The sequence below is a fragment of the Argopecten irradians genome, chromosome 3 (genome assembly GCF_041381155.1).
Source record: "Argopecten irradians isolate NY chromosome 3, Ai_NY, whole genome shotgun sequence".
Lineage (NCBI taxonomy): Eukaryota > Metazoa > Mollusca > Bivalvia > Pectinida > Pectinidae > Argopecten > Argopecten irradians.
This window is the reverse complement of record NC_091136.1, coordinates 66,001,615-66,025,247: the sequence shown is the minus strand read 5'-3', so window position 1 is coordinate 66,025,247 and position 23,633 is coordinate 66,001,615. Positions and strand designations below refer to the sequence as shown.

General features: G+C 37.3%; 3 protein-coding genes across 6 annotated transcripts in view; 2 read left to right on the top strand and 1 right to left on the bottom strand.

The window, feature by feature from the left end:
- Positions 1–8,619, top strand: part of LOC138319379 (centrosomal protein kizuna-like) — a 29,001-nt gene extending 20,382 nt beyond the window's left edge. For all 4 annotated transcript variants that reach the window (XM_069262481.1, XM_069262479.1, XM_069262480.1 and 1 more), the window contains 2 exons: positions 3,809–3,867; positions 8,249–8,619. In XM_069262481.1, the coding sequence (XP_069118582.1) occupies positions 3,809–3,867; positions 8,249–8,352 (163 nt within the window). In that variant the 3' untranslated portion in view covers positions 8,353–8,619. The remainder of the gene's footprint in view (positions 1–3,808; positions 3,868–8,248) is intronic.
- A 796-nt stretch (positions 8,620–9,415) lies between these two features.
- LOC138319380 (RRP15-like protein) lies at positions 9,416–16,522 on the bottom strand. Its single transcript, XM_069262482.1, has 5 exons — positions 16,425–16,522; positions 11,793–12,208; positions 11,440–11,525; positions 10,469–10,658; positions 9,416–9,625 (listed from the first exon to the last, which is right to left on the bottom strand). Exons 1-5 carry the CDS (start codon positions 16,510–16,512, stop codon positions 9,479–9,481), a joined length of 927 nt encoding a protein of 308 aa, XP_069118583.1. The 5' UTR covers positions 16,513–16,522; the 3' UTR covers positions 9,416–9,478.
- Positions 16,523–16,737: 215 nt separating this feature from the next.
- On the top strand, positions 16,738–23,518 carry LOC138319798 (DDB1- and CUL4-associated factor 4-like). Its single transcript, XM_069262931.1, has 5 exons — positions 16,738–16,823; positions 17,471–17,757; positions 19,038–19,918; positions 22,602–22,769; positions 23,378–23,518. Exons 2-5 carry the CDS (start codon positions 17,481–17,483, stop codon positions 23,516–23,518), a joined length of 1,467 nt encoding a protein of 488 aa, XP_069119032.1. The 5' UTR covers positions 16,738–16,823; positions 17,471–17,480.
- The last annotated feature ends 115 nt before the right edge of the window (positions 23,519–23,633 follow it).

The window sequence follows — 23,633 nt, the reverse complement described above, 5'->3', positions numbered from 1 at the left end:
TTTAGAGTAGATAAAGACATGTAACAATTAATTACAATACCAGGTATATGGTCATGGTTTAGAGTAGATAAAGACATGTAACAATTAATTACAATACCAGGTATATGGTCATGGTTTAGAGTAGATAAAGACATGTAACAATTAATTACAATACCAGGTATATGGTCATGGTTTAGAGTAGATAAAGACATGTAACAATTAATTACAATACCAGGTATATGGTCATGGTTTAGAGTAGATAAAGACATGTAACAATTAATTACAATACCAGGTACATGTATATGGTCATGGTTTAGAGTAGATAAAGACAAGTAACAATTAATTACAATACCAGGTATATGGTCATGGTTTAGAGTAGATAAAGACATGTAACAATTAATACAATACCATATACAGGTATGATACTCAGGTTAGGTTTAGAGTAGATAAAGACATGTAACAATTAATTACAATACCAGGTATATGGTCATGGTTTAGAGTAGATAAAGACATGTAACAATTAATTACAATACCAGGTATATGGTCATGGTTTAGAGTAGATAAAGACATGTAACAATTAATTACAATACCAGGTACCATGTATATGGTCATGGTTTAGAGTAGATAAAGACATGTAACAATTAATTACAATACCAGGTATATGGTCATGGTTTAGAGTAGATAAAGACATGTAACAATTAATTACAATACCAGGTATATGGTCATGGTTTAGAGTAGATAAAGACATGTAACAATTAATTACAATACCAGGTATATGGTCATGGTTTAGAGTAGATAAAGACATGTAACAATTAATTACAATACCAGGTATATGGTCATGGTTTAGAGTAGATAAAGACATGTAACAATTAATTACAATACCAGGTATATGGTCATGGTTTAGAGTAGATAAAGACATGTAACAATTAATTACAATACCAGGTATATGGTCATGGTTTAGAGTAGATAAAGACATGTAACAATTAATTACAATACCAGGTATATGGTCATGGTTTAGAGTAGATAAAGACATGTAACAATTAATTACAATACCAGGTATATGGTCATGGTTTAGAGTAGATAAAGACATGTAACAATTAATTACAATACCAGGTTTATGGTCATGGTTTAGAGTAGATAAAGACATGTAACAATTAATTACAATACCAGGTACTGATATGGTCATGGTTTAGAGTAGATAAAGACATGTAACAATTAATTACAATACCAGGTATATGGTCATGGTTTAGAGTAGATAAAGACATGTAACAATTAATTACAATACCAGGTATATGGTCATGGTTTAGAGTAGATTAAGACATGTAACAATTAATTACAATACCAGGTATATATGGTCATGGTTTAGAGTAGATAAAGACATGTAACAATTAATTACAATACCAGGTATATGGTCATGGTTTAGAGTAGATAAAGACATGTAACAATTAATTACAATACCAGGTATATGGTCATGGTTTAGAGTAGATAAAGACATGTAACAATTAATTACAATACCAGGTATATGGTCATGGTTTAGAGTAGATAAAGACATGTAACAATTAATTACAATACCAGGTATATGGTCATGGTTTAGAGTAGATAAAGACATGTAACAATTAATTACAATACCAGGTATATGGTCATGGTTTAGAGTAGATAAAGACATGTAACAATTAATTACAATACCAGGTATATGGTCATGGTTTAGAGTAGATAAAGACATGTAACAATTAATTACAATACCAGGTATATGGTCATGGTTTAGAGTAGATTAAGACATGTAACAATTAATTACAATACCAGGTATATATGGTCATGGTTTAGAGTAGATAAAGACAAGTAACAATTAATTACAATACCAGGTATATGGTCATGGTTTAGAGTAGATAAAGACATGTAACAATTAATTACAATACCAGGTATATGGTCATGGTTTAGAGTAGATAAAGACATGTAACAATTAATTACAATACCAGGTATATGGTCATGGTTTAGAGTAGATAAAGACATGTAACAATTAATTACAATACCAGGTATATGGTCATGGTTTAGAGTAGATAAAGACATGTAACAATTAATTACAATACCAGGTATATGGTCATGGTTTAGAGTAGATAAAGACATGTAACAATTAATTACAATACCAGGTATATGGTCATGGTTTAGAGTAGATAAAGACATGTAACAATTAATTACAATACCAGGTATATGGTCATGGTTTAGAGTAGATAAAGACATGTAACAATTAATTACAATACCAGGTATATGGTCATGGTTTAGAGTAGATAAAGACATGTAACAATTAATTACAATACCAGGTATATGGTCATGGTTTAGAGTAGATAAAGACATGTAACAATTAATTACAATACCAGGTATATATGGTCATGGTTTAGAGTAGATAAAGACATGTAACAATTAATTACAATACCAGGTATATGGTCATGGTTTAGAGTAGATAAAGACATGTAACAATTAATTACAATACCAGGTATATGGTCATGGTTTAGAGTAGATAAAGACATGTAACAATTAATTACAATACCAGGTATATGGTCATGGTTTAGAGTAGATAAAGACATGTAACAATTAATTACAATACCAGGTATATGGTCATGGTTTAGAGTAGATAAAGACATGTAACAATTAATTACAATACCAGGTATATGGTCATGGTTTAGAGTAAATAAAGACATGTAACAATTAATTACAATACCAGGTATATGGTCATGGTTTAGAGTAGATAAAGACAAGTAACAATTAATTACAATACCAGGTATATGGTCATGGTTTAGAGTAGATTAAGACATGTAAAAATTAATTACAATACCAGGTATATGGTCATGGTTTAGAGTAGATAAAGACAGACATGTAACAATTAATTACAATACCAGGTATATGGTCATGGTTTAGAGTAGATAAAGACATGTAACAATTAATTACAATACCAGGTATATGGTCATGGTTTAGAGTAGATAAAGACATGTAACAATTAATTACAATACCAGGTATATGGTCATGGTTTAGAGTAGATAAAGACATGTAACAATTAATTACAATACCAGGTATATGGTCATGGTTTAGAGTAGATAAAGACATGTAACAATTAATTACAATACCAGGTATATGGTCATGGTTTAGAGTAGATAAAGACATGTAACAATTAATTACAATACCAGGTATATGGTCATGGTTTAGAGTAGATAAAGACATGTAACAATTAATTACAATACCAGGTACATGGTCATGGTGAGGCAAACATCAATCTTTTTCCATCATCAATAATTTGAAGCTTAGTTTTTCTGTCTGTCTCCTGAACATAAAAGCATCAAGGTTTGACTGTATTAAGTAGTATATATATGATGTGTTTTTTTCAATCATGTATGTTTTGTATGGTGATGTAAAACTTGTAATTCTGTGAGTTTCTTGTAGTGACTTTTTTTTTTACTTTTGTTCACTTTTTTATTGCAATTCTTTATAAAAGAAAACAAATAAAATGTTCAACCCTGACTTTAAACTTTTGTTTGAAGATAAAGCTAAGCAGGCATGTGGAATTATCATCACTTCTCATATAATAACAATCTTGTAATTTTGTTTTTGAATAAGATTTTATTCTTTAATGAAGAAAAATAAAGAATAAAATATTGATTATGAATTTTAACTTAATTGTTTATTTTCAAATACCCTTTGAAGAAACTTATATTTATTCTTATTAGAATACCCTTTGACCTTTCAGTAAATATTTACCCAACATTGACATGTGCTAGATACAAAATTGATCATTTTTATGATATCAAAATGTTTATTTTTTCTATCTCCTTCTGTACAGTGTGAAGTCAGCTTTAGGATCTACAGCAGGATCAACCAAATCCCAGCCGAGGAAAGTTGGTATGTATATAAATTATAACTACATCTCTTTCCCCATAAGAGGGGAGGGGCACTTATAGGGGAATACCGTATTAGTAACTCTAGTCTTGTATCACCTTACAAAATCATTAACACAGACCAAGTAAATGAGTTGTGCGGCTTGTTACACATCCTGTTTTGTTATGCTGGAGATTATTTCAAAATACCATTTCTCCCAAACATCCTCACCATCTGTAAGGTTCTATGTTTTCTCCCAAACATCCTCACCGTCTGTAAGGTTCTGTGTTTTCTCCCAAACATCCTCACCATCTGTAAGGTTCTGTGTTTTCTCCCAAACATCCTCACCATCTGTAAGGTTCTGTGTTTTCTCCCAAACATCCTCACCATCTGTAAGGTTCTGTGTTTTCTCCCACACATCCTCACCATCTGTAAGGTTCTGTGTTTTCTCCCAAACATCCTCACCATCTGTAAGGTTCTATGTTTTCTCCCAAACATCCTCACCATCTGTAAGGTTCTGTGTTTTCTCCCAAACATCCTCACCATCTGTAAGGTTCTATGTTTTCTCCCAAACATCCTCACCATCTGTCTGTGTTCTGTGTTTTCTCTCCCAAACATCCTCACCATCTGTAAGGTTCTGTGTTTTCTCCCAAACATCCTCACCATCTGTAAGGTTCTATGTTTTCTCCCAAACATCCTCACCATCTGTAAGGTTCTATGTTTTCTCCCACACATCCTCACCATCTGTAAGGTTCTATGTTTTCTCCCAAACATCCTCACCATCTGTAAGGTTCTGTGTTTTCTCCCAAACATCCTCACCATCTGTAAGGTTCTGTGTTTTCTCCCAAACATCCTCACCATCTGTAAGGTTCTGTGTTTTCTCCCTAACATCCTCACCATCTGTAAGGTTCTGTGTTTTCTCCCACACATCCTCACCATCTGTAAGGTTCTGTGTTTTCTCCCAAACATCCTCACCATCTGTAAGGTTCTGTGTTTTCTCCCAAACATCCTCACCATCTGTAAGGTTCTGTGTTTTCTCCCAAACATCCTCACCATCTGTAAGATCTGTGTTTTCTCCCAAACATCCTCACTATCTGTAAGGTTCTGTGTTTTCTCCCAAACATCCTCACCATCTGTAAGGTTCTGTGTTTTCTCCCAAACATCCTCACCATCTGTAAGGTTCTGTGTTTTCTCCCACACATCCTCACCATCTGAAGGTTCTGTGTTTTCTCCCAAACATCCTCACCATCTGTAAGGTTCTATGTTTTCTCCCAAACATCCTCACCATCTGTAAGGTTCTGTGTTTTCTCCCAAACCTCCTCACCATCTGTAAGGTTCTGTGTTTTCTCCCAACATCCTCACCATCTGTAAGGTTCTGTGTTTTCTCCCAAACATCCTCACCATCTGTAAGGTTCTGTGTTTTCTCCCAAACATCCTCACCATCTGAAGGTTCTATGTTTTCTCCCACACATCCTCACCATCTGTAAGGTTCTGTGTTTTCTCCCAAACATCCTCACCATCTGTAAGGTTCTGTGTTTTCTCCCAAACATCCTCACCATCTGTAAGGTTCTGTGTTTTCTCCCAAACATCCTCACCATCTGTAAGATCTGTGTTTTCTCCCAAACATCCTCACCATCTGTAAGGTTCTGTGTTTTCTCCCACACATCCTCACCATCTGTAAGGTTCTGTGTTTTCTCCCACACATCCTCACCATCTGTAAGGTTCTGTGTTTTCTCTCAAACATCCTCACCATCTGTAAGATCTGTGTTTTCTCCCACACATCCTCACCATCTGTAAGGTTCTGTGTTTTCTCCCACACATCCTCACCATCTGTAAGGTTCTGTGTTTTCTCTCAAACATCCTCACCATCTGTAAGATCTGTGTTTTCTCCCAAACATCCTCACCATCTGTAAGGTTCTGTGTTTTCTCCCACACATCCTCACCATCTGTAAGGTTCTGTGTTTTCTCCCAAACCTCCTCACCATCTGTAAGGTTCTGTGTTTTCTCCCGAACATCCTCACCATCTGTAAGGTTCTGTGTTTTCTCCCACACATCCTCACCATCTGTAAGGTTCTGTGTTTTTCTTGTTTTCTCCCACACATCCTCACCATCTGTAAGGTTCTGTGTTTTCTCCCAAACATCCTCACCATCTGTAAGATCTGTGTTTTCTCCCAATCATCCTCACCATCTGTAAGATCTGTGTTTTCTCCCAAACATCCTCACCATCTGTAAGGTTCTGTGTTTTCTCCCACACATCCTCACCATCTGTAAGGTTCTGTGTTTTCTCCCAAACCTCCTCACCATCTGTAAGATCTGTGTTTTCTCCCAAACATCCTCACCATCTGTAAGGTTCTGTGTTTTCTCCCACACATCCTCACCATCTGTAAGGTTCTGTGTTTTCTCCCACACATCCTCACCATCTGTAAGGTTCTGTGTTTTCTCTCAAACATCCTCACCATCTGTAAGATCTGTGTTTTCTCCCAATCATCCTCACCATCTGTAAGATCTGTGTTTTCTCCCAATCATCCTCACCATCTGTAAGATCTGTGTTTTCTCCCAAACATCCTCACCATCTGTAAGGTTCTGTGTTTTCTCCCAAACATCCTCACCATCTGAAGGTTCTGTGTTTTCTCCCACACATCCTCACCATCTGTAAGGTTCCGTGTTTTCTCCCTAACATCCTCACCATATGAAGGTTCTGTGTTTTCTCCCAAACCTCCTCACCATCTGAAGGTTCTGTGTTTTCTCCCAAACATCCTCACCATCTGTAAGGTTCTGTGTTTTCTCCCAAACATCCTCACCATCTGTAAGGTTCTGTGTTTTCTCCCAAACATCCTCACCATCTGTAAGGTTCTGTGTTTTCTCCCACACATCCTCACCATCTGTAAGGTTCTGTGTTTTCTCCCAAACATCCTCACCATCTGTAAGGTTCTGTGTTTTCTCCCAAACATCCTCACCATCTGTAAGGTTCTGTGTTTTCTCCCAAACATCCTCACCATCTGTAAGGTTCTGTGTTTTCTCCCAAACATCCTCACCATCTGTAAGGTTCTGTGTTTTCTCCCAAACATCCTCACCATCTGTAAGATCTGTGTTTTCTCCCAAACCTCCTCACCATCTGTAAGGTTCTGTGTTTTCTCCCACACATCCTCACCATCTGTAAGGTTCTGTGTTTTCTCCCACACATCCTCACCATCTGTAAGGTTCTGTGTTTTCTCCCAAACCTCCTCACCATCTGTAAGGTTCTGTCTGTGTTTTCTCCCGAACATCCTCACCATCTGTAAGGTTCTATGTTTTCTCCCACACATCCTCACCATCTGTAAGGTTCTGTGTTTTCTCCCAAACCTCCTCACCATCTGTAAGGTTCTGTGTTTTCTCCCGAACATCCTCACCATCTGTAAGGTTCTGTGTTTTCTCCCACACATCCTCACCATCTGTAAGGTTCTGTGTTTTCTCCCAAACATCCTCACCATCTGTAAGATCTGTGTTTTCTCCCACACATCCTCACCATCTGTAAGGTTCTGTGTTTTCTCCCAAACCTCCTCACCATCTGTAAGGTTCTGTGTTTTCTCCCGAACATCCTCACCATCTGTAAGGTTCTGTGTTTTCTCCCAAACATCCTCACCATCTGTAAGGTTCTATGTTTTCTCCCAATCATCATCCTCACCATCTGTAAGGTTCTATGTTTTCTCCCAAACATCCTCACCATCTGTAAGGTTCTGTGTTTTCTCCCAAACCTCCTCACCATCTGAAGGTTCTGTGTTTTCTCCCAAACATCCTCACCATCTGTAAGGTTCTGTGTTTTCTCCCAAACATCCTCACCATCTGTAAGGTTCTGTGTTTTCTCCCAAACATCCTCACCATCTGTAAGGTTCTGTGTTTTCTCCCGAACATCCTCACCATCTGTAAGGTTCTGTGTTTTCTCCCAACATCCTCACCATCTGTAAGGTTCTATGTAACCATAGCTATTTAGATTCATATATAAAGCAGCTACTTATAAATTCTTTAAGATTAAGAACTATTAGGATCTTACCTAAGGTTGTCAACCAGGTATTCTATAAGATATATTACTAATGTAATCTTATATAAGGTTGTCAACCACCTATTCTATAAGATATATGACTAATGTAATCTTATATAAGGTTGTCAACCACCTATTCTATAAGATATATGACTAATAGTAATCTTACATACGGTTGTCAACCACCTATTCTATAAGATATATGATTAATAGTCATCTTACATACGGTTGTCAACCACCTATTCTATAAGATATATGACTAATGTAATCTTATATAAGGTTGTCAACCACCTATTCTATAAGATAAAGGACTATTAAGGATATTTCTTCAGGTTGTCAACCATGTATTTTATAAGATATATGACTGAAGTTATTTTTGTTTTGCAGGTATTCAGTTCAGTTCTGACCTAGATACAGACACAGAGCCAGAAATACCGATGGGCAGGAAAACCGACGAGGAAAAGGATGATTTTTACGACTTCTATGAATAGTAGTCTCTTTAGGAGTTATATAGATAATTAGATATGTTAAAGATCTTGATGTTTGAATATTTCTTCAGACAAATGTTAATATTTATTTATCATACAATGTATTACCATAAAATATCAAATAACATATACTAGGGTACTTGTAAATTAATATATCATCCACTTCGATCAGGTTACATACTTCTATCTTCCCTACTGCCATACGATTTCTCCATATGTCTGTGATATTAGCACGAGAGGATGTAAAAAAAAATAAAAATTGCAACATTTGATGTGTGTTCTGCTTTGATAATAACATACCACTACCTGGACTACAGAGACAACTTCCCACATAATTTCTCTTTACTAGTAAATGGTAGACATCTGCAACACTAGATACATATTGACAAAACCAGAATCTTTCACCAACTGTAGATGGAGCTTTTCACAGTTTGGTTGTCTTGTTACTAATATTGTGATGGAAATTTTCCTAATGTGTATCTGTATATGGTATATAATTTTAGGATTAATCATAAGATATCATTAACATTTCCAGATTTGAATTAGAGTCTCGGAGAGCAAACCTGTTGTCATCCAAATATTTTCTTTGTTGGAAGCAAGACAGAAAATATTTATTTAATGACATTGTATAGATATGTAATTAAATATTTGCTGAATATATTATAAAGGTATTGCTTTTTATATTTGTTTTTTTGTTAGGATAGGAAATACTTCATTTTTACATTTGAAGTGTCTTTCATTTGAGTGTTGCCATCTTGGAAAATTTCACATGTGTTCCATTAGATGGTGCTTTACCAATTTGGTACAAACGGTATGTATTTGATAAAGGCTAAGATCAACCGATCACATTATAAGACCGATTCTTGAGATGAATGTTAAATCTGAAAATGGCTGTAGATGACTTAATCTGTTGTAGAGATGATATTCCTTCGGAAATCGAAATGATGACAAGATTGAAGGAAACTTTAGATAGGTTTCATAGAAGGGAAGTTATTTAAGTTGTGATTGATAAAGTGACCCAAGTATAAAATGTTGATCAAAAGTGAAAGTAAAAACAAAAAAAGCATTTTGTTAACAATTTTTATACATAAAACAACCCCCGCCCCCCCCATTGCTGATACAACACACTCTAACCGTCGTCTGAATCGTCTGACGGCTCACGATTATTAGACCCATCATCACTATCACTACTCTGTTGGTCCCAGTCCTTCATTTTAGCTCCCATCATAAAGTCCTCACGTAATATACTCCATTTCCCTTCTGGCTCCTCCCTAATCTGGGGAGAAAAATAAACCAGTATTACACATAAAAACCAGACAAACCAGTATTATATAAAATTAAACCAGTATTGTATAGTCCAACATATACTGACATTAACATAACGACGGTACAGGGTATATTTATAGTGACATTACCATACAGGGTATATTTGGATTGACATTAACATACAGGGTATATTTTAATTGACATTAACATACAGGGTATATTTGGAATAATAATGATGTGGCTGTTATCTAGTTGTACAACTAGGCAAAGATTTTGAGAACAAGAGGCCCAGAGGGCCTGTATCACTATTTTTTTTAGTAATTATCATAAAGACTCTTACAATTAGACAAAATTGACCCCACAATTTGTTTAATTTTGAATCCCAACCATATAATGATGATGCTTAGTTTCAGAGAAGAACTTGTTTACATCGAAATAGTCAAATTGACCCCTTTTGACCCCAACTCTCCGGCACAATTTTCAATCCCCACCCTATATGGATCCTACCATTGCATTATGAGTGCTATCCCATGCTTGGTTTAAGAGACTTGTTTATATGGAAATAGCCAAATTAATCCCCTTTGGCCCCGCCCCTCAGGCCCCCAGGGGGTCAGCCCCATCATTCAATTTTGAATCCCCGCCCTATAAGGATGCTACTATTGCATTATGAGTGCTATCCAATGCTTAGTTGCAGAGAAGAAGTCATTTATGTGGAAATAGCCAAATTGACCCCTTTTGACCCCACCCCTCAGGTCCCCGGGGGGTCAGCCCAATCATTTTTACAATTACTGGCAGTAAATAAGTTTTAGAGCCTTACTGTTCCTGATATCTTAGATGACTTTACAACACTAACCTTTACTTTGTCCAGCTCCTTGTCTGGCTGAGCCTTTACATTACTTTCTGTGCCTTTCAGTATATCCAGAAACTTGCCCTTTGTCAGATTGCCAACAACCTTTGCTTTCTTTGCTTCAGTCAGCCCTGTACTTTTCTCCTCCAGTATCTTCTGTTGTTTACGTACAGCGTTAAATAGCTGTACCACTCCCCTGTAATTTATATAATACTCTTCTAAATCACGCAACTCAAAATATTACATATCTACAGCATCAAATAGCTGTACCATTCCCCTGTAATTAGTATAAAACTCTTCTAAAACATGCAACTCAAACTATTACATATCTACAGCATTAAAATGCTGTACCACTCCCCTGTAATTAGTATAAAACTCTTCTAAAACATGCAACTCAAACTATTACATATCTACAGCATTAAAATGCTGTACCACTCCCCTGTAATTAGTATAAAACTCTTCTAAAACATGCAACTCAAACTATTACATATCTACAGCATTAAAATGCTTTACCACTCCCCTGTAATTTATATAATATTTTTCTAAAGTACAACATTCAACTCAAAATATTACTGATCTATTCTTCCTAGCATGTAAAGATTCAACACATTCAATTACCATCTTCTGATAATAAATTGCTATTCGCAACACGATACGATCATTTGTTGAAACATATCCATATTTTATGGGAATCTCGCACATTCAAGTTGACATGGGTCTGTAGTTGCTGCAGAGTCAGAGTGGTTAAGGTGTAGCTTTTCACCTCTTGCGAGTTCAGTGGTTTTCTGGAGTACTCCAGTTTTCCCTTTCCTCATTAATGGCATAGTGTATTTTCAAAGTAAAACCCTGACGAAAGCTTTGATATATTTTGCCTTTTGTTTACACAACAAAGTTGTAAATGCACCAAATTATTTCAATAGTCATATTCTATATAACATGTTTATAATGATATGGAAATATTCTTTCAAACTACAAACCTCTGAGCCATCCTTTGAAGTGCCTTTTCCTTGTCACGCTCTAATGGGTCTGGTTTGGTTCTGCCCATTGCCTCCCAAAGACGTTTCTAGGCATAATAAGAAGATTAAAAATGGTGCTCAGTTCACAAAAGCACTTGTAAATTTTGTCAACGATAAGAAAGATAATTTAATTTGTAATATTTGCAGAAGAAAAAGTTTTATCTCAGTCATGAATAGTCAATAATGTACACCTGATTTTTTACATAACAATAAAATCTGCAAAGAGAGGTCTTTTACTTTAATTTCAACCAGTAAGTTCAAGAAAAAGCTTTATGACTACATGCATTTGCAGTGAGTTCTAAAACAATGTTCACCTTTTCTAAACTTGCAAGGCTTTCCTTTGACTCATCACTCAGCTTAGATTTTTTTTCAGTACCATCATCTTCAGTTATCTTTGCTTGTCTTTTACGATTGATTTCTTTATCACTTGTCCCCTTAGCAAGAATAGCTTGGGTGTGTTTTGGCAGCTGTTTCCCTAAAATCTTTGCCATGGCATTAGCCAAACCAGCCTTTTGGGACTTTCCTGGAGCATCATCTCCAGATGCTTCATCATCGCCCGACCCTTCATCTCCAGACGCTTCATCGTCGCCCGACCCTTCATCTCCAGACGCTTCATCGTCGCCCGACCCTTCATCAGCATCAGATACTTCATCTGCGCCAGAAACCTCATCATCACTTGATTCCTCATCACCACTTTTCAATACTTCTACATCATCTTCATCTTCTCCATCTGCAAGAATTGACACTACTATAGTAATACTGTTACATTTTACATATCAGTAATGAGTATGGCTGACATTTGGAAAGTAAGAAGAAGAATTGAATGTTGATATGAACGTGGGATTATCAAGAGTTTACAAGGGTACTCCAATTTCCTTGACGCTAACAGATAAGTCCTCTTGCAGCCAGGTCATCTCAAGGCACCCTTCCTACTACATATCAGTCTCAATAGAGCGACATACTGGAGGCACCCTTCCTACTACATATCAGTCTCAACAGAACCACATACTGGAGGCACCCTTCCAACTACATATCAGTCTCAACAGAGCCACATACTGGAGGCACCCTTCCTACTACATATCAGTCCCAACAGAGCCACATACTGGAGGCACCCTTCCTACTACATATCAGTCTCAACAGAGCCACATACTGGAGGCACCCTTCCTACTACATATCAGTCTCAACAGAACCACATACTGGAGGCACCCTTCCTACTACATATCAGTCTCAACAGAGCCACATACTGGAGGCACCCTTCCTACTACATATCAGTCTCAACAGAGCCACATACTGGAGGCACCCTTCCTACTACATATCAGTCTCAACAGAGCAACATACTGGAGGCACCCTTCCAACTACATATCAGTCTCAACAGAGCCACATACTGGAGGCACCCTTCCAACTACATATCAGTCTCAACAGAGCCACATACTGGAGGCACCCTTCCTACTACATATCAGTCTCAACAGAGCCACATACTGGAGGCACCCTTCCTACTACATATCAGTCTCAACAGAGCCACATACTGGAGGCACCCTTCCAACTACATATCAGTCTCAACAGAGCAACATACTGGAGGCACCCTTCCAACTACATATCAGTCTCAACAGAGCCACATACTGGAGGCACCCTTCCTACTACATATCAGTCTCAACAGAGCCACATACTGGAGGCACCCTTCCAACTACATAACAGTCACAACAGAGCCACATATATACTGGAGGCACCCTTCCTACTACATATCAGTCTCAATAGAGCGACATACTGGAGGCACCCTTCCAATTACATATCAGTCTCAACAGAACCACATACTGGAGGCACCCTTCCAACTACATATCAGTCTCAACAGAGCCACATACTGGAGGCACCCTTCCTACTACATATCAGTCTCAACAGAGCCACATACTGGAGACACCCTTCCAACTACATATCAGTCTCAACAGAGCCACATACTGGAGGCACCCTTCCAACTACATATCAGTCTCAACAGAACCACATACTGGAGGCACCCTTCCAACTACATATCAGTCTCAACAGAGCCACATACTGGAGGCACCCTTCCTACTACATATCAGTCTCAACAGAGCCACATACTGGAGGCACCCTTCCTACTACATATCAGTCTCAACAGAGCCACATACTGGAGGCACCCTTCCTACTACATATCAGTCTCAACAGAGCCACATACTGGAGGCACCCTTCCAACTACATATCAGTCTCAACAGAGCCACATACTGGAGGCACCCTTCCAACTACATATCAGTCTCAACAGAGCCACATACTGGAGGCACCCTTCCAACTACATATCAGTCTCAACAGAGCCACATACTGGAGGCACCCTTCCTACTACATATCAGTCTCAACAGAGCCACATACTGGAGGCACCCTTCCAACTACATATCAGTCTCAACAGAGCAACATACTGGAGGCACCCTTCAAACTACATACAGTCGAAACTCGTTATCTCAAAATCGCTTGAGTCGAAATTCCGGTTGAGTCGAATTAATTTTCAAGTCCCGTTTTTTGTCCTTCTTTGTGTATGTATTTTAAGATCGGATGACTCGAATTTCGATGACTCGAAACTCCGGTTGTGTCAAAGTCAATTCCTGGTCCCTCGAACGGATATTCAGTGAAAAAAATAGTCGCTATCTCGAATTTAATTTCAGTCAAATTTTAGATAAAAAAAAACCAACAATTACGTAAATATAACATGGATACAAAGAATTGAAATTCATCTGAGGTTTGTAGTAATACGTGATTGGTTTACCTGCACATATCGCGATCGGTATATGCAGATTCAGGCCTATGGAAACATACTACAACAATGACTGCTAATTAATAATTGTTTAATAATCCTCTCAAGTCTGGCTTCCTTATTAGTGTCACTTTACAATTGTGACTTACCTGTACTTAAACACGATGCGTGTTTTCACAATCACACTCAGCATGGCTCGATCAGCGTGGCTGATCATGACCGGAAGCGTGTTTGTTTAGGAATCATTAGAAACGAAAGTGTTTTCTAAGGTTTGTATGGAATGTTGATAGTGCAAAATAATTTAACAAACCCACAATGTTAAATGTTTAACTAGTCGTTGCAGATGTACTAGTATCTTAGTCATACAATGTATTTCTTCGTAGGTATAGAAACATACTTTCGTTTCATTTACCGTAAATTATATTAACCAGTAGAAATGGAGAGTGTAGTCTGCTCACGGTTGGTGAAAACTATTGTTTATTTTACTATTTTGAAATACCATTAAATTCTGAAATAAGAAAGATGCTTGTTTTTATTTGTTCAGTTACCAAATTCCGTATAAGTTTGATGTGTGAACCATTGAAGTCAGTATACGTATACCACCGGGAAATCAGGGTGCATGCCTATTATCGTGACGATCATATTATCGTAATTCATTTTTTTTATTTACAAATGTATTTAAAATATCCCAAAATATAAATAAAAAGATTTAATAAAACCTTATAAGTTGCAAAATCACGATAATATGCTGATCACGGTAAGAGGCATGTACCTGGCTGTCATAAGATATAGGACCATTGAAAACCACGTTCTGACCAAACCTAATGGCATTACGTTTGAGTCGAATTCCGGATGAGTCGAATTATTTTCGTTGGTCCGTTGAATTTCGAGATAACGAGTTTCGACTGTATCAGTCTCAACAGAACCACATACTGGAGGCACCCTTCCAACTACATATCAGTCTCAACAGAGCCACATACTGGAGGCACCCTTCCAACTACATATCAGTCTCAACAGAGCCACATACTGGAGGCACCCTTCCAACTACATATCAGTCTCAACAGAGCCACATACTGGAGGCACCCTTCCAACTACATATCAGTCTCAACAGAGCCACATACTGGAGGCACCCTTCCTACTACATATCAGTCTCAACAGAGCCACATACTGGAGGCACCCTTCCAATTACATATCAGTCTCAACAGAGCCACATACTGGAGGCACCCTTCCAACTACATATCAGTATCAACAGAGCGACATACTGGAGGCACCCTTCCTACTACATATCAGTCTCAACAGAGCCACATACTGGAGGCACCCTTCCAACTACATATCAGTCTCAACAGAGCCACATACTGGAGGCACCCTTCCAATTACATATCAGTCTCAACAGAGCCACATACTGGAGGCACCCTTCCAACTACATATCAGTCTCAACAGAGCCACATACTGGAGGCACCCTTCCAACTACATATCAGTCTCAACAGAGCCACATACTGGAGGCACCCTTCCAACTACATATCAGTCTCAACAGAGCCACATACTGGAGGCACCCTTCCAACTACATATCAGTCTCAACAGAGCGACCATACTGGTGGTACAACCAGGTAACACCAGAATAGATAAGTAGTCAGACGAATGGTATGACACATCAAACGGGAGCTAACGACGAGTTTGTTACAGACGTCAGTATACATGTACAGAGGAGTTTGACGTTCTGTCAATAATATATAGTATAAATACATAAAAAATACCCCTATGTATTGTATAAAAACATCAAGTGTTTTTATATAGTATATAGCGGTATTTTTATATATATATATTTATACTAAGCTTATATATTATTGACAGAATGCCAAACTCCTGTGCTGTTATTTACATTCTGGAGAGCAATACCGCCAGTACTTTCTACTTCTACTTCAACTTCTACGTAATAATGACCACCTTCAACAGGATGAAGATTATGTCATGTGGTGGTGTAATAAATACCAAGAATTGAGTATAGAATGAATTTTTTTTTAAAGTATGAATTTTTATGGTAGTTTTGTGAGGGCTGTTTTGAAAGCTTTCAGTCTGGTGATTTTACAAATATCTGAAGGTAAACAGTACACACTATTTTCATTCAAAACACGCTTTAATCGTATCCAAATATTTTCGTTTTCGAGAAAAGCCTACAACAATAAAAACAAACCTGTTTCGATTTCACTGTCATCTATATCGTCGTCGTCAGACTCTAAATCAACATTCATCTTCGTCGATTCCACGTGCGTGACCGCCATGATTGTTTGAGTTGATATAAATTGCAAATTATCGGTGAATATTTTTTTCATATATTATTTGAAAATATCAATATATTACAAATTCAATCATTCTAAAAGAGAGAAATTAGCTTCTTTACTGACAATTAAACATACTATTTGGTATATCAATATGTTTTGCATGAGTAGTGGAACTATTGGCTTCTTTCTTTTCGTTAATATAGCATTCTTATATATTTCAGTATACCGGAAGTAAGAATTGTAAACAGAAAGTAGCTGCCCATATCATTATAATGTATCTTCTTAAATTTTGATTGATTTGAAATTCGAAGGTTCGTAATCTATTCTTTCTTAACCTTTATAATATATTCAGTTTTTATGATTGGTCAATCTGATTAAAACCAGCTCTTCAATACGCTTACGAATCAGATTGATGATTGGTCTTATTGAAATGTGTAACTACCTTTTTGATGGGTCTTTTTGATGTCTCTTCTAGGATAACGTTAGTCGACACTCTTTTGCCTTTGTGCAATTGATACCATTTGTATGTAATGACGAGGCCAAATGGTAGCATATATTTTGTTAAATCCAACATAGGATTTTGTCTTTATGCATAAATGATCCGACAGTAGGATACTTTGTGTACGTATTGTTTTGTCATTGTTGTACTATTTCGGTTTTAGTTAGGAAAACGAAGATCAGGGGCGATAACTCGGATATATGAAATAGTCCCAATTCTGAGAGTTCGTACTCAAATGGTTGCTGGTACTGGCCTTAGGTCTTTCTCCGGATACTTAATTTGGATGTTATATAAGGATGTGAAATAATTACAATGTTTAACTACAGATAGTAGGTTTGTCAGATTGTTAGCTTAATAAATTTAGATGACCCCAGCAAATACTAATAAATCCCTTCATTAACATTTTTCATACATATGCATTAATGCACAATATTTCATACTTAAATAATTTAATAACAGATTGCACGTCATGAAAAGGAATAAGTTGATAGCTAAATGGAAGCAACAGGACACAGATTCAAGTCATACAGAAAGTAAATCTTCGCAGAGTAAAGCCTACAGAAGTGATAGAAGGTCAAAAATATCAGAGAATTCCCTATCACGTGAACATCAAATCAACAGACAGAAAAAGGGAAACTCCGGTCAATACAGCAAGGGAAACTCCAGTCAACACAGCAAGGGAAACTCTGGTCAACACAGCAAGTCTACAGCTGGGAATAATGTTGCCTCATCAGCAGATAAAATGGGTATCCTTTACAAAATGTGCTCTCCATGGTCATTAATTAATATCAATAATTTATGAGACAAAATTGTTAAAATGATTAATTTGTAACTATGATTTATAATTTTTTTTTTTTAAATCAGACTATCACAACCATTTTGATATCTGTACATCCAAAAGAGAAAGTTTCCTTCTCAAGCTCCTCCTTCTTTAGGTATAGAGGATCTTACCTTAGTGACTATGTGATATGAAATTTATCAAACAAGTTCAATAATTTGATATGCCACGAGCCTTTGGGCGAGTGGCATATCAAATTATTAAACTTCATATTACATAGTCACTAATGTAAGATTCTATTTATCAAATAACTTTTATTAATAGAAATATAAGTGAAACATTTTGATTTTGTCTTTATATAGCACAGTAGAAATCCGGCTCGGAAATGACTTTTCCATAGATCTACTGAGACAATCATGCGACGTCATATAAAGATTATGACGTCAAAACTACATGTTACGTCACAATAATGTTATTACACATGTGTCTTACAATATTTATGACATGGCCGTATGACATGATAAACACATATCTTATAAATAAGAAGGTAAAGATACAAAAGCACACATAATCAAATAGCCCGAGATACTTTGGCCCTGACACCAGATTTAGACATATCGATGTCTGGTTTAGGGCCAGAGCGCACTGCTATACCAAAACGTGGAATAAGCCGACACCATTTGGTATCAGCTGATCATCCCCAATTCATACTGATCACCGAGAATCGCTACTAACCTTAATCTATTCAACAAATGAAATCATTTATCTGCTCAAATATAGCAATCCATTGAGATTAAATGCGATTTGCAGCATACTGTGAAAAAATGCCGACGATAAGGAAGGAGATTTGCTTAAAAAAGCGAAAAAGAAACTACCGTGTTGATACAATAGAGCATGCGTGATAAAATGGATGGCTATGAGTAGATAAATTATTCATTTGTTGAAAAGACAAAGGTAAGTGGCGATTCTCGGTGGTAATATTTTGTAAGTTGTATGAATCGGAGATGACCTGGCCCGATACCAAACAGTGTCGGCTTATTCCACGTTTTGATATAGCAGTGTGCTCTGGCCCTAAACCACACATCTATCTGTCATAATGTCTAAGTCTGGGTTCAGGGCTAATGTTCAAATTACAGTTTTAGCTCTTCAATGCCCTAGATTGGTTAAGCTGTATCAAACTTAAATATTCAACACTAGGTATACCAACATGTGTGCTAACATATCACTGATTCCTTAATTGATTTGTAGATATACCAGGGTTTTACTATGACACAGAAAAGAGGAAATACTTCCGCATCCAACCCAACCACAACAGCAGTAGCAGCAGTACTGTGACAAGGGAGACAATCCAAAGGAAAGAAAAGGAACAACTTCGGTTAAAAGAAATATCTTGTTCAAAACCATGTAAAAAACAAAAACTAACAACATGTGAAACAGGTTATAAAAAATCCAGTGATCTACCTCATCTTTTGAACGGTATATGTACAGGTTCAATATCAAATAAACAGTTGGATAGTTTGTTTGCATTTAAAAGAATTTCTAACATTACTTCAGCTCCTGCCAAGTGTCAGAATCTTGCAAGCCTGAATCAGAATGTCTATCGTAAGTGTGAACATCTACAGAAAATTGTAGTCGGTGAGAAATCAGATTGCATTCTTGGACTTTGGAGCACAAAGGAAATAGGTAACTACTGTATTCAACTGTTGGACATAAAAAGGGAGAAGCGATTGAATGTTCAGAGTCGTTTAAGTATCAATATGGAGGCTCCAGATTTGTCTTTTCTACTTGCTTGGGATAAAGTGACCAATGTATGTTGGGCGGACCTTAGACATAACAGCAGTACACATCAAGTCCGACATGTTCTGTACACGACCATGTCTCTTACCTGGACTGGCAACGACATGAGCATGGCCAAAATATGTCAGTTTCCAACAACTACAGACAGAAGCCGGAATAGTATTTATGATTTAGGCCACAAATGTGTATGGACATGTGCCTGGAACACAAAGGGACAAAACTTCAGTGTGGGCAGTGAGAAGTGTGGTCTGTTGCTTGATGTGGAGACGAGGCGACTCTGGGAACTTAACACAAACAACAGTGATCCACTGGTACAGGTGTTTGATACAAAGGTAAGGGGGAACTTAACACTAACAACAGTGATCCACTGGTACAGGTGTTTGATACAAAGGTAAGGGGGAACTTAACACAAACAACAGTGATCCACTGGTACAGGTGTTTGATACAAAGGTAAGGGGGAACTTAACACAAACAACAGTGATCCACTGGTACAGGTGTTGGATACAAAGGTAAGAGGGAACTTAACACTACCAACAGTGATCCACTGGTACAGGTGTTAGATACAAAGGTAAGAGGGAACTTAACACAAACAACAGTGATCCACTGGTACAGGTGTTAGATACAAAGGTAAGAGGGAACTTAACACAAACAACAGTGATCCACTAGTACAGGTGTTTGATACAAAGGTAAGAGGGAACTTAACACAAACAACAGTGATCCACTGGTACAGGTGTTAGATACAAAGGTAAGAGGGAACTTAACACTAACAACAGTGATCCACACTGGTACAGGTGTTTGATACAAAGGTAAGAGGGAACTTAACACAAACAACAGTGATCCACTGGTACAGGTGTTAGATACAAAGGTAAGAGGGAACTTAACACTAACAACAGTGATCCACTGGTACAGGTGTTTGATACAAAAGTAAGGGGGGACTTAACACAAACAACAGTGATCCACTGGTACAGGTGTTTGATACAAAGGTAAGAGGGAACTTAACACAAACAACAGTGATCCACTGGTTCAGGTGTTGGATACAAAGGTAAGAGGGAACTTAACACTAACAACAGTGATCCACTGGTACAGGTGTTTGATACAAAGGTAAGAGGGAACTTAACACAAACAACAGTGATCCACTGGTACAGGTGTTTGATACAAAGGTAAGAGGGAACTTAACACAAACAACAGTGATCCACTGGTACAGGTGTTTGATACAAAGGTAAGAGGGAACTTAACACTAACAACAGTGATCCACGTGTACAGGTGTTTGATACAAAGGTAAGAGGGAACTTAACACAAACAACAGTGATCCGCTGGTACAGGTGTTTGATACAAAGGTAAGAGGGAACTTAACACAAACAACAGTGATCCGCTGGTACAGGTGTTTGATACAAAGGTGAGAGGGAACTTATCACAAACAACAGTAATCCACTGGTACAGGTGTTTGATACAAAGGTAAGAGGGAACTTATCACAAACAACAGTGATCCGCTGGTACAGGTGTTTGATACAAAGGTAAGAGGGAACTTAACACAAACAACAGTGATCCACTGGTACAGGTGTTTGATACAAAGGTGAGAGGGAATTTATCACAAACAACAGTGATCCGCTGGTACAGGTGTTTGATACAAAGGTAAGAGGGAACTTAACACAAACAACAGTGATCCACTGGTACAGGTGTTTGATACAAAGGTAAGAGGAAACTTAACACTAACAACAGTGATCCACTGGTACAGGAGTTTGATACAAAGCTAAAAGGGAACTTAACATAAACAACAGTGATCCACTGGTACAGGAGTTTGATACAAAGGTAAGAGGGAACTTAACACTAACAACAGTGATCCACTGGTACAGGTGTTTGATACAAAGGTAAGAGGGAACTTAACACAAACAACAGTGATCCACTGGTACAGGTGTTGGATACAAAGGTAAGAGTGTCAAAAACACAGATGGTTACTTTTACAATTAGCAGTTCAAATGTGTGAGTGTTTTAGGAACAGATGGAATAGACAGATAAAGATTGTATGTAGTTATCAGGACCATGTCTTAGTCTCCCATTGGGAACCAAGGGTGACTCTTGGTTTGCATTGTGTCCATCTGTCCAACCTTGTCCGGGCTCTATATCCTATGCATTGTGTCCATCTGTCCAACCTTGTCCGGGCTCTATTTCCTATGCATTGTGTCCATCTGTCCAACCTTGTCCGGGGTCTATTTCCTATGCATTGTGTCCATCTGTCCAACCTTGTCCGGGCTCTATTTCCTATGCATTGTGTCCATCTGTCCAACCTTGTCCGGGCTCTATTTCCTATGCATTGTGTCCATCTGTCCAACCTTGTCCGGGCTCTATTTCCTATGCATTGTGTCCATCTGTCCAACCTTGTCCGGGCTCTATTTCCTATACATTGTGTCCATCTGTCCAACCTTGTCCGGGCTCTATTTCCTATATCAAAAGGCTGTGGAACTTCATACTTGGTCTGGTGTTCCACCTAAGTGAGATGGTGTGTCCCAAAACCAGGTCAATTGAACCTATACTTTGACCTTTGACCTCAGTTTAAGAAAAAGCTTTTCCAGGTTCTTCTATAATATAAGGCATTAGAACTTCATACTTATATATATATAACATTTACGTATGCTTTGAAAAATATGGAGGTCAGTATTCTCCAAATGAACTGGTGTATTTATTTTTAGAAATGCTGAGTCAACATTGCCATTATGATTATGACGTTGCATCCAGGTCAATATTGCCTTTGTGACCATAATAACTCCTCTGTGCCCACCAACATCCTCTGACAGAGAAATGTCCTCAGGCCATTCTCCTTGTATTTGTAGCATATCAAGTAACGCAAATGTGAATTTGGAAAGAAATATCAATATTCAATACAGAAATTAAGAAACTTTGGTCAATATGGTGTTGAACCGACTTGGTAGAATCTAAAATAAATATCTCAGTTAACACCATATAGACTTCACAGAATGTCTATACTTGATAATTATATACATGGATCATTTCCCCTAGACCCGGTACTGCCTATACACAGGGACAAGGAACAACCAGATTCTGTGCCATGACCTCCGCAGTATATCAACCCACCCTACAACCAGCATGAGTCAGTCGTGTAGTATCTGTAGTCTACAACTTCTCCAGGACAACTCCAAACTTCTGGCTAGTGATGTCCAGGGTCATGTAAGTAGTTATTATCTTCAGGATTAATGTGTGATTTGATTGTGATTCTAAATCATGGTGTAAAGTAGAAACCAATCAAAATAAAACAAAAAAATTGTAATAGGTTCACTGCATATGAATACTGGTACATATACAAAGTGTGTATAGTAAAATGATTATGTGGAAACCAATAAAACACTTTATCATACATTCTAATGAATGAGTATACAGTGGAACTTCCTTAAACCAATCATGGTTGGTGCACAGAATTTCGGCCGGTTTAGAGAGGGTTTGGTTTGGAGAAGTGAACCGAATATTAATCACTACGATCCGGATTTTATTGATCGGAAGTCGTTTTCTACACTACACTGTACTGCCGAGTGTTCGTTATAACCGACCAATATTAATTGTTAATGTAAATGTTATCACAAAAGAGGAAATCATATGATTAAAAGGAACAGATTACAACAATCTTGACTTTGTTACCACTTATATACATGTACATTTTTTGTATTTTGATTACAATATGCTAATGTTTTATCATACATTCAAATCAATGAGTAAGTATACATGTGATTACAATATGCTAATGTTTTACTAGTGGTATATTATAGTTAATTGATTGATAGGTGTGTCTATGGGACCTACGGATGAGGAAAGTTGTTCAGCGTTATATTGGACTGAAAAACCAGTATCGTTGTATCCCTATACATACAGACGACAGGGAACGCTTCGTGTATGGAAGTAAGTTTGAGGAAATACCATGTTAGTACATATTAAAGTGTCCCATTGGATAAGTTGGGTTTTCGTGATTTTAATGTATATTGTTTATGATGAGTTGAATTTCTATATTTAGTAACTGATACTTAATTTACACAATCTATC

Coding starts and splice junctions, on each gene's coding strand:
- LOC138319798 (XM_069262931.1), top strand. CDS start 17,481: ATGAAAAGGAATAAGTTGATAGCTAAATGGAAGCAACAGGACACAGAT. Junction 17,758..19,037: donor CTCATCAGCAGATAAAATGG/GTATCCTTTACA, acceptor ATTGATTTGTAG/ATATACCAGGGTTTTACTAT. Junction 19,919..22,601: donor TACAGGTGTTTGATACAAAG/GTAAGGGGGAAC, acceptor CATTTCCCCTAG/ACCCGGTACTGCCTATACAC.
- LOC138319380 (XM_069262482.1), bottom strand. CDS start 16,512: ATGGCGGTCACGCACGTGGAATCGACGAAGATGAATGTTGATTTAGAG. Junction 11,526..11,792: donor GCCTTGCAAGTTTAGAAAAG/GTGAACATTGTT, acceptor TATTATGCCTAG/AAACGTCTTTGGGAGGCAAT. Junction 10,659..11,439: donor CTTCAAAGGATGGCTCAGAG/GTTTGTAGTTTG, acceptor TATAAATTACAG/GGGAGTGGTACAGCTATTTA.